At 47.5% G+C, this 11,954-nt stretch overlaps 2 protein-coding genes across 2 annotated transcripts in view; both read left to right on the top strand.

Moving 5' to 3' along the window:
- The first annotated feature begins 3,952 nt into the window (after window positions 1-3,952).
- BTBD7 (BTB domain containing 7) overlaps window positions 3,953-11,954 on the top strand; it is a 126,436-nt gene continuing 118,434 nt past the window's right edge. The window contains exon 1 of the mRNA XM_063947576.1: window positions 3,953-4,114. The gene's annotated coding sequence lies outside the window, so the exon portion shown is untranslated. The remainder of the gene's footprint in view (window positions 4,115-11,954) is intronic.
- LOC134979922 (uncharacterized) lies at window positions 4,697-6,460 on the top strand. The gene has a single exon (XM_063946536.1). The coding sequence runs from the start codon at window positions 4,697-4,699 to the stop codon at window positions 6,458-6,460; it is 1,764 nt and encodes a 587-aa protein (XP_063802606.1).

Genomic DNA, 11,954 nt, shown 5'->3' with positions numbered 1-11,954 from the left:
TATTTAAATACATTAATAGCAAGAGATTAAAGAAGGAGAGTATAGGCCCTTTAAAAGACAAGTTGGGAGTCTTAAGCAAAAATGATAATGACATAGCGGACACACTAAATGAGTTTTTTTCAACAGTATTTACTAGAGAGGACCCAATTCAGGGACTAACACATAATCTCAATAATGAGAATATCCCACTGATAGGTACTTATTTATGCGAGGAAGTAGTCTTTGACCGATTAAAACATTTAAAGATTAATAAGTCACCAGGTACCGATGGTATTCACCCAAGGGTTCTAATGGAGCTTCACTCTGAACTTGCAAAACCGCTATTTTTGATCTTTAAGGATTCAGTAATATCAGGTATGGTTCCCAAAGACTGGCGTATAGCGGAAGTAGTGCCTATATTCAAAAAAAGCAAAGTAAAGCTGAACCAGGTAATTATAGACCAGTTAGTCTTACATCTATAGTGGGGAAAGTATTGGAAGGTATTCTAAGAGATAGTATTCAGAAGTTCCTTGAAGTCAATAAGGTCATTAAAAGGAATCAACATGGGTTTATGAAGGACAGATCCTGTCAAACCAATTTACTTGGCTTTTATGAAACAGTAAGCGCAAACTTAGATCAGGGTAAAGAGGTGGATGTAATCTTTTTAGATTTTGCCAAAGCATTCGACACTGTACCACACATGAGACTTATCTACAAGCTACAAGAATCAGGGCTAGGAATCACAATATGCACTAGGGTCAAAAACTGGTTAGATAATAGGGAGCAGCGCGTTGTGGTTAATGGATCTTTTTCAACTCGGACTGAAGTGCTAAGTGGTGTGCCGCAAGGCTCAGTAATAGGACCGCTATTGTTCAATATTTTCATTAACGACCTAACAGAAGGTCTAGAGAGCATGGTGTCAATTTTTGCAGATGATACCAAATTGTGTAAAGTTATAAATGCGGAGAGGGATGCTGAGTCGCTTCAGAACGACTTAGTTAAATTAGAAGCTTGGGCAGCGAAATTGAGAATGCGCTCCAATACAGACAAGTGTAAGGTAATGCACTGTGGTAACAAGAACAAAAATAACACCTACCTACTAAATGGGGTAAAATTAGGGGATTCTGTACTGGAAAAGGACTTAGGTGTCCTCATAGATAGCAAACTAAGCAGTAGTACCCAAAGTAGGACTGCAGCAAAGAAGGCTAATAAGATATTAGCATGCATAAAACGGGGAATTGATGCTAGGGACGAGAGTATTATACTCCCATTATATAAATCACTTGTGAGGCCACACCTTGAATACTGTGTACAATTCTGGGCACCTTACTACAAAAAGGATATCCTGGAGCTAGAAAAGGTTCAAAGGCGGGCGACCAAACTAATTAAGGGTATGGAGACGCTGGAATACGAGGAAAGGCTTGCAAGACTAGGCATGTTTACACTGGAAAAGAGGAGATTAAGAGGGGACATGATCAACATTTACAAATATATAAGGGGACATTATACAGATCTTGCGCAGGCACTGTTTTTGGTTAGATCAACACAGAGAACTCGTGGACACTCGCTCAGGTTAGAAGAGAGGAGATTCCGCACAATACGGCGTAAAGGCTTTTTTTACGGTAAGGACGATACGTGTTTGGAATCCCCTGCCTGAGGGAGTTGTAATGGCGGATTCAGTCAACACCTGTAAGAATGGGTTAGATAAATTCCTAATGGATACGGATATCCAGGGTTACGGGGCATAGTCACGCACTATGGTTATTATAAAAAAGAGGGGTAAAACGTAACGGCAGTCATCAACTTCAGTCAAAATTTTCTACAAAATAATCGTGCATAGGAGACCACAAATAGGTTGAACTCGATGGACAATTGTCTTTTTTCAACCTTAGATACTATGTTACTATGTTTGACACAGGGTGCAAATTGCTGTTGCCACAGTGTTTAAAAACCGGCAACGACAGCCCATCTTGCACCCATTACCCTGCTGGCCGAATGCCCAATTTGCACGAAAGTGCTTGTTACCCTATGGGGTAGTGAACACTTTTGTGAGATCCCGCTGTCATTTAGCGCAGCAGATCCGGCTAGGAGAACGGATTCGCCCTTAACTGAATTCCCCCCATAGATTGTAAGCTCCGCTGGAGCAGGGACTGATATGAATAACTGAAATAGTCACTGTAAGGTGCTGCAGACTATGTGTGCGCTATATAAATAACTGATAATAAATAACGAGGCTGAAGTTAGCTTCTTATTCGGCTCCAACTTCTTATTCAGAAAATATATTAAAATAAATTAAATAAGGATAGATCGGTAAGTTAAAACTTTAAATAGTGTCCCTTACACCAATTTCCATTACATTTTGCATTAAACAAAAATGATTTGGGCATGAAAATGGGTGGTTAAGTGGGCACAGCATCAGTTTGAATAAGAAGCTACAAAGTAATTGTGAAACATGCAATATCACAAGAGAGCGCTAGATACCGATCATTACTATATAAACATTTTATTCAATCACATAAAATAAAAGCATAAAAAATGCAATGCATATTTTCATAAAATAATTATTCTCACTGCTGATATTATTTACACGCTGACATATACTGTATCCCAATTGTATATTGCACAGATGTCCACATCCAAAAGACCAGTGTGGCTGGTTCGCTCCAAAGCAAATTATAAAGTCCCAATTTGTTTTAGGGAATGTGAATGGTGTTCACTAGATGGTGAATGTTCAGCTGTATTAACGATGGGCGCTATGCTACTACCTCCCCCGACCGCCAAACAATTTTGTGCTCACCACTTATTCCTTAGAGTCTCATGTGAGGCTGGCTGTCAGCATGCGGAATCCGTTGTGGTTGGTGGGAGCGGCGGTGTTCTATTCAGTTCACCGGGGAGGGAGGGCGCCGTTCGTAGCTGCAGAATTCAGGCAGTTTGCCGTGTGCTGGAGCCCGGACTGTGGTGCTGTGCTTGTGTAGATCTCAGGGAAAAACAGCAGCGTGAGATGTCCTTAACATGTTTCTCCGGGAAAATCAAACCACGGTTTCATCAGAACCCAACCACAACGGATTCCCACCAACCACAACGGATTCCGCATGCTGACAGCCAGCCTCACATGAGACTCTAAGGAATAAGTGGTGAGCACAAAATTGTTTGGCGGTCGGGGGAGGTAGTAGCATAGCGCCCATCGTTTATACAGCTGAACATTCACCATCTAGTGAACACCATTCACATTTCCTAAAACAAATTGGGACTTTATAATTTGCTTTGGAGCGAACCAGCCACACTGATCTTTTGGATGTGGACATCTGTGCAATATACAATTGGGATACAGTATATGGCAGCGTGTAAATAATATCAGCAGTGAGAATAATTCTTTTATGAAAATATGCATTGCATTTTTTATGCTTTTATTTTATGTGATTGAATAAAATGTTCATATAGTAATGATCGGTATCTAGCGCTCTCTTGTGATATTGCATGTTTCACAATTACTTTGTATCTATTTGAGTATCGCAGAATACTCATGTGGGAGCAGCTATAAGTATATAGATATCAGTATATCAATTCTATTATATAAATTGGGTGACCAACAGCTTTATTTTGTGCCTTATATCAGAGCGCTTGATTTGATAATTTTAGGAGTCATAATTATCAAGCACTGAATAAGAAGCTTGCAGAACTATAACTTCTTATTCAAAATTATGCAAATGAACAAAATCCCTTATGATCTATACAAGTTCTCCTGGTGGAAACTGATTATTGTATAGATGTACAGGGGTAGTGCTGGTAAGAGTGGTCCCAGCCAGGCACAGGTTCAGTTAGGGACTGAGGGACGCCGCTCTGTGCAGTGTACTGTGTAAACGCACTAGTACCCGTATCAGCATCGCCGCTGCTACTGACAGTGATGACTGAGGAGGGAGACACCCAGAGCGGGCGGAATCCGCCGCCGACGTCACGCCGTATCACGTGCCCCCTGCCTGGTGACGTATGCTGAGGGAGGGGGAAGAGACAAGATGGCGGCGACGGGGAACTGATCGGAGGGGGGAAATACAGGGCCGCCCATCACCTGGAGCATGGCCGCGGTTGATCAGACAGGAGCGGCGGGAGGAGAGCGGACGTGGTGACCCGCCTGGAAGTGAGTGCCACTCTGATAGGACGGAGATGGTGACCCGCAGGGTGACAGGCCCTCCTCCTATGGAGGTTTCCTATGTGGGGTGCATCAGGAGTAGGGGTAGCCCTGATACTCACCGTGGCTACATCTGTGGGGTCACCTGCCTTCTCATAGCACCCCCCTGCCGCAGTCCCAGCCCCTGTCACCCTGCAACTCCTAGTATACTGCCCTCCACCATCCAGCAACCCGCACTGTAGTACCCTCCAGCAACCCCCACTACACAGCCCTACATCACCCGGCAACCCCCACTACACAGCCCTCCACCACCCGGCAACCCCCACTACACAGCCCTCCACCACCCGGCAACCCCCACTACACCGCCCTCCACCACCCAGCAACCCCCACAACCCGGCAACCCCTGCTCTGCTGCCCTCCACCACCCGGCAACCTGAGCTATGCTGCCCTCCACCACCCAGCAACCAGCGTTATGCAGCCCTCCCACCACCCAGCAACCTGCACTATACTGCCCTCCACCACCCAGCAACCCGCACTGTACTGCCCTCCACCACCCAGCAACCCCTGCTATGCTGCCCGCCAACCCGCGCTATGCTGCCCTCCACCACCCGCCAACCCGCGCTATGCTGCCCTCCACCACCCGCCAACCCGCGCTATGCTGCCCTCCCACCACCCGTCAACCCGCGCTATGCTGCCCTCCCACCGCCCGTCAACCCGCGCTATGCTGCCCTCCCACCGCCCGTCAACCCGCGCAATGCTGCCCTCCCACCGCCCGTCAACCCGCGCAATGCTGCCCTCCCACCGCCCGTCAACCCGCGCAATGCTGCCCTCCCACCGCCCGTCAACCCGCGCAATGCTGCCCTCCCACCGCCCGTCAACCCGCGCAATGCTGCCCTCCCACCGCCCGTCAACCCGCGCTATGCTGCCCTCCCACCGCCCGTCAACCCGCGCTATGCTGCCCTCCCACCGCCCGTCAACCCGCGCTATGCTGCCCTCCCACCGCCCGTCAACCCGCGCTATGCTGCCCTCCCACCGCCCGTCAACCCGCGCTATGCTGCCCTCCCACCGCCCGTCAACCCGCGCTATGCTGCCCTCCCACCGCCCGTCAACCCGCGCTATGCTGCCCTCCCACCGCCCGTCAACCCGCGCAATGCTGCCCTCCCACCGCCCGTCAACCCGCGCAATGCTGCCCTCCCACCGCCCGTCAACCCGCGCTATGCTGCCCTCCCACCGCCCGTCAACCCGCGCTATGCTGCCCTCCCACCGCCCGTCAACCCGCGCTATGCTGCCCTCCCACCGCCCGTCAACCCGCGCTATGCTGCCCTCCCACCGCCCGTCAACCCGCGCTATGCTGCCCTCCCACCGCCCGTCAACCCGCGCTATGCTGCCCTCCCACCGCCCGTCAACCCGCGCTATGCTGCCCTCCCACCGCCCGTCAACCCGCGCTATGCTGCCCTCCCACCGCCCGTCAACCCGCGCAATGCTGCCCTCCCACCGCCCGTCAACCCGCGCAATGCTGCCCTCCCACCGCCCGTCAACCCGCGCAATGCTGCCTTCCCACCGCTCCCGTCAACCCGCGCAATGCTGCCCTCCCACCGCTCCCGTCAACCCGCGCAATGCTGCCCTCCCACCGCCCCCGTCAACCCGCGCAATGCTGCCCTCCCACCGCCCGTCAACCCGCGCAATGCTGCCCTCCCACCACCCGTCAACCCGCGCAATGCTGCCCTCCCACCACCCGTCAACCCGCGCAATGCTGCCCTCCCACCACCCGTCAACCCGCGCTATGCTGCCCTCCCACCACCCGTCAACCCGCGCTATGCTGCCCTCCCACCACCCACAGCTGGGCTGCCCCCCCACCACACCGCGCTGGGCTGCCCTCCCACCACACCGCGCTGGGCTGCCCTCCCACCGCCCGGCAACCCGCGCGGGGCTGCCCTCCCACCGCCCGTCAACCCGCGCTGGGCTGCCCTCCCACCGCCCGGCAGAGCCCCCGCTCTGCTGCCCTCCCACCACCCAGCAGAGCGCCCGCTCTGCTGCCGTCCCACCACCCAGCAGAGCCCCCGCTCTGCTGCCGTCCCACCACCCAGCAGAGCCCCCGCTCTGCTGCCGTCCCACCACCCAGCAGAGCCCACCACCCAGCAGAGCCCCCGCTCTGCTGCCGTCCCACCACCCAGCAGAGCCCCCGCTCTGCTGCCCTCCCACCACCCAGCAGAGCCCCCGCTCTGCTGCCCTCCAGCAATCCCCATATGCTGCCCTTTACCTCCCAGTATCAAGCCCTACCAACTGGTATACTCTAGTGGTCCTGCTTTCCCTTTGCATCAATCACCTTTTATATCCACATCCACCACACACTAGTATCTAATGGCCCCTTGTGCTTTACCTATTCCTCTTTATCAACATAAATACAGAGTAATAGTATTATCATTTATTTATAGAGCAGCAGCGTGTGCCAGGGAGATAAATTAGAGTTTTCAATCGGTGTTGAAGATGTGGTTTATTATACATAGTTTGAATTGTTATGGTTGAAGAATTAAGTGTTGAGTTTAGTCATGTTCTAAGTAATCACTGGGGGAGATTCAAATGTTTAAAAAGTCAGTTGCAGGTCTGTTATTTCCTATCTGATAGACAGGAAAAAACAGACACCCAACCGACATTTGAATTCCACCCACTGTGTGATCAACCTGATGAGCACAATTTTTATTTTAAGCAATATTTATCTTAATGTATTTGCAACCTGGAGCATGCAGTTAGGAGATGATAGTGTATTGTTTCTTATTAATTATTATTTATTGAGGGTGTGAGACAGATGCTGCTAATTTTATACTATTTGTGTTTCTCTACAGTCTCATATATTGCCTAACACTGGCCATAAACTAGACCAAATCTGGTAATTTATAAGAGCAAATGACAATCAGCAGTTTGCTTCCAAACGCAGACTTAATGAATTTGTCCTAACGACCATTTCCATCTGTTTTCCAGCATCAGGAGCAAATTTGCTGATTGTCATTTGAACCTATACATTACCAGATTTTCATTCCAACCAACTACTTGGATGGTTAGCGGAAAGTTGGTGTAGAGTATGGCCAGCTTAAGTGATAGATTTAGCATCGGTTTATAAAACCAATTGCTTCTCAGGCAGTATACAAAAGAAATACATTTCTGCATTTGAAATCTAGAACCTGGCAGTTGTGTCTGGTTTTTCTTCTGCAAATTGTTGCAGAATCCCGATGTGTTGGTTGCGTACAAATACTATCTATTTCTGATTGTCCTTCACTTGCACTAAAGTATTTCCATTATAATAACTTAGAGAATAAAACTATAAAATTTCTGTTTGTTCACAACTATATGTACACACAGGTGCTGATTCAGTTGTTGGTTCTCCCCGGTCACCACTAGATGGGGCCCACAGGAGCAATTCAATTGTTGCTCTGTTTGGGCCCGCATGCAGCCAGGTAGACACCTTTCAGCTCACAGCTAGTCCAGTCAATGAAGGGCAAAAAAGGCTCTCACCTAAAAATAATTCCAACAGTTTTGAAACTTGGCACACTTACTTAGAGGTGTCTAGTGAGGAATTACACAAAAGTCCTGATGAATCGAAGGTGAGATCTAGCGGCAGTGACGTGAAACATGCCACTTTTTTTGTTTTTTTTCGTTTTTATCTCGTAAACTGTTGGTCGTAGAAAATATGTAGTCATATACAACAATAAAGCTTGTCAGTCATAATCGGTTTTCACCTAAAACATAATCGATAATACAATTTTTTTTATTTCACAACTTTGAAATGAAATACTTAAACAAATCCCAACTGGGGACTTATAGGCCATAAACACTGGGCGATATGAGTGAAAGATATGAACGAGATACTGTTCATATCTTTCAGTGTGGAGGCACCAGCGATGAACGATGCGCGGCCCTGCGCTCGTTTATTGCTGCTGCCCCGTCGCTTGTGCATGCAGGCCAATACGGACGATCTCGTCCATATTTGCCTGCACTGCTATGGAGCCGAGTGACGGGGGGAGTGAAGCAACTTCACTCCCCCCTTCACTGCCCCCCCCCCCCCTCCGCCGGGTTGGCCGTATCCGCTGTCGGGCAGCTCGGCGGCGGATCGCGCAGTGTGTAGGGCCCATTAGAGTTTCAGTGGTTGGTATTTGTTTAAGTATTTCATTTCAAAGCTGTGAAATAAAAAAATTTGTATTATCGATTATTTTTAGGTGAAAACCTATTATGACTGATAAGCTTTATTGTTGTATATGACTACATATTTGCTAAGACCAACAGTTTCCGAGATAAAAACGAAAAACTGCAAAAAGTGACATGTTTTACGTCACTGCCGCTAGATCTCCCCTCCGATTCATCAGGACTTTTGTGTAATTCATCACTAGACACCTCTAAGTAAGTGTGTGCCAAGTTTCAAAACTGTTGGAATTATTTTTAGGTGAAAACCAATTTTGACCGGACTAAGCCTCTGGAGGTGTTAGCTGAAATGTGTGTGAACTCCATGGTTTGCCCTAACCTGCACTTTAGGCGTGTTTAGCCGCGCCACTTTGCACGGGTAAATCCCCCACTATTAATGGGCGTGGATACGGGGAATGCGCACTCAACGGGGGCAACAATTGAATGGCCTCTGTGGGCACCCAATATGTTTGGGCGCCCACCAAACAATTTAATCAGCCCCATGTGTAGGGTAAATACATGGTGTGTGCGTGTATTGGTGTAATGAGACAGGGACTTGCAGCAAGCAGATTTGACCTTTTAGGACAGTGTTTCCCATCCCAAACTCAGTCCTCAAGGCATCCAGTCCAGGTTTTAATGATATCCTTGCTTTATATACAGGTGACTGACCACCACAGACTGTGCTCAAGCACAGATATCCTTAAAGCCTAGACTGATAAGCTGCCTACACACTGTGATATTTTGATTGAACCAGCGATCAGCACAATTTTCTTTAGCAAGTGGAAATGGCCGAAATCGTCAGAAAACACAAAGCAATTTATTATTATTATTATTATTATTATTATTATTATTATTATTCTAATTTCAGTTACCGATTTTCCACCACACTGAATTTGCTTATGTCCACCTAAACCATAGGAAATATGGACAGATTATTGAGAATATAAAAATACATTTTATAAAAATAATTTTTGGGGGCATTTTTAGCAAGTAACAGCTAACCTTTCTTATAGACTTAAAACACGCACATACTTAATGTTTCCAAGCGCCAGCGATAAACCAACCCATTAGCTGATCGAGAATGCACACACTGCGTGATAACGGTTTTACCGATATCTTATTGCAAGTCTGAAAGATAAGATAATCGAAGCTGAACGTTTCTGGAAACTTTGTCCTTTTTATCGGCTGAACGCTTATGCCTACACACTATAACGGGTGGTCTTCTGTATGCCGAATGTCGGGATCCCAGCGCACAGTATACTGGCGCCGGAATCCCGACACCCGGCATACCGACAACTATTCTCCCTCGTGGGGGTCCACGACCCCCCTGGAGGGAGAATAAAATAGTGTGGTGCGCGTAGCGCGCCACCGTGCCCGTAGAGTGGCGAGCGCAGCGAGCCCGCAAGGGGCTCCTTTGCGCTCGCCACGCTGTCGGTATGCCGGCGGTCGGGCTCCCGGCGCCGGTATGCTGGTCGCCGGGAGCCCGAGCGCCGGCATACCATACTACACCCCACTATAACAGGCTGATCACTCGATTATTGGCAAATCTGATCAATAATTGTATTGTGGGTGCCTGGAGAACCCAGTTTTGAAACTGTGCTTTAAGTTTTCCCTTATGTATAGGTGAATAAATGTATTTAAATCGTTTCATTGGAAGGAACAGGTGATATCCTGTTGGGTGATTTATGGTCTGGATGTGTATGGTGTTTTGCGATGGAGGTGACTCCTTGGGTTGGGCTGCAAGGTATACTCCCAGTCCCATCTCTTAACTGATTGCAGGTTATATCATCCCCTTCATGAGTATCTCCGGATTCAGAAATTAGCTAGGATCTTGCTTGGATGCTACAAGACACCTTTTATCTTTTTGTATTACTTTTTCGCTAGCAGCAAACAAGCATTTCTTAGTGTTGCAGGTTAGTGTCTTTGTTCTAGATTAGAATTATTTATTATCACGAGCATGTATTTATGGAAGGAATAAGGCGTACTATAATATTACCTGTATTGTTTCTAAGACGACAGGCTGTCTGAGTATAATATGGGTGCTAGTCTGTTCCTGTTGGCAGCACGTTAGTGGGGCCGGTATTACGTGTCCCTGTCATCCAACCAGGGTCCTGAGCTGTAGTTACGGTTTAACATCCTTCTACTTTGTTAATCTATCTACTTGCGTAGATGAACTATTCTCTGAATGTGCAGTGTAACTGAAGCCAAAATGGCATATAAACTTTATTTATTCATGCAATTTTTATCTGGCTCTAGCGTTCCCAAAGCCTATATGATATCAGTAGCCAGAAGTGTTAAAATCATGGGACATTTTAGGCTTGGCAGGATTTTTTCCGGCTTTATTTGTTATGGAATATTATTGAATCATTATGTAGAAATTGCATTTACCAAGTGTAATCAGCGCTCACAAAGTTTACACTTGGGGACAAAAAACTTTTTAGTCTAGTTCTTTCAAAAGTGTCCTATCCAGTGTGTATCTACAGTTGGTACAAATGGTGAAAACGGGCAAAGCTTACCTTTTTACCGCAAAAAAATAAATCCGTAATGAGCTAATTTTTACCCCCCATGATTTATTTTATGGACATTATACTAGAGAGATCCTGCAAAAAGGTCAGAATACACAATGTTTACTTCCTGTGTAGTTTTTTTTCCTTGTCTGTTTCCTGTTTTTGTTTTATTTTGGACTTGTCTTCCACTTAAAGGCTGTAGCCACAACAATATGGCGTCACTAGAGCAATGCTAAATCCTCCTGAAACTGGACAATATTAGTAAATATTGCACAAGGGCAGGAGGTGCTGCAGTCTTAAGGTGGGTTATCCTGATAAACCTTCCCAGCATGACCCCCTTTCAGCTCCTGCGGGCACTGTACACACCAATACAATAATTTGGCGATCCCTCAATATCGGGTGAAAATCGAAGGATTGGCATAATGATTGTATCCGTGTTTTACCCACCTTTACAGATGCCTTTTATGTAATGGTATGAGGAGGTTAAATCATATTTTCAAGGGAGGGTGAAATAGTTCTTTAATAGCGACAAGCAAACCTCCCACCACAATTTGAAACTTTTGAAGCAATCAGAGGTATGTGTAATATCCATGGGGTTTACTACGGTATGCCGGCTCCCGGCGACCAGCATACCGGCGCCGGGAGCCCGACCGCCGGCTTACCGACAGTGTGGCGATCGCAAATGAGCCCCTTGCGGGCTCGCTGCGCTCGCCACGCTACGGGCACGGTGGCGCGCCACGCTATTTTATTCTCCCTCCAGGGGGGTCGTGGACCCCCACGAGGGAGAATAAGTGTCGGTATGCCGGCTGTCGGGATCCCGGCGCCGGTATACTGTGCGCCGGGATCCCGTCAGGCGGCATACTGAAGACCACCCTATCCATGTACTAAAGACATGACTATGACTATCCAAAGTGTCATGCAAAGTAAAACAAAGTAAACTAGCAATAGACAGTTACAAAGTAGTTCTATTTGGTGTTCCTGTATATGGTCTAATAGTTCTGAGACAATAAGAAGGCTCTCTTGGGCAATTAATTTCAGCACAGTGTGTCGCCGCAATGCCTGACTGCACACATCAGCCACGTACTGTAGTGCCAACACTTTAAGTTTTCCCTCATACCTCTGTGGGATGCAAGGGAAAACATGCGATGCTGGCGGGTTGCATTGTGCCG

This window comes from Pseudophryne corroboree, chromosome 12 (genome assembly GCF_028390025.1).
Source record: "Pseudophryne corroboree isolate aPseCor3 chromosome 12, aPseCor3.hap2, whole genome shotgun sequence".
Classification (NCBI taxonomy): Eukaryota; Metazoa; Chordata; class Amphibia; order Anura; family Myobatrachidae; genus Pseudophryne; species Pseudophryne corroboree.
The sequence above is the reverse complement of the archived record's forward strand: the minus strand, read 5'-3'. Positions and strand labels throughout refer to the sequence as shown.

Excerpts from the sequence above, each read along its gene's own strand:
- LOC134979922 (XM_063946536.1), top strand. The coding sequence starts at position 4,697 with ATGCTGCCCTCCACCACCCGCCAACCCGCGCTATGCTGCCCTCCACCA.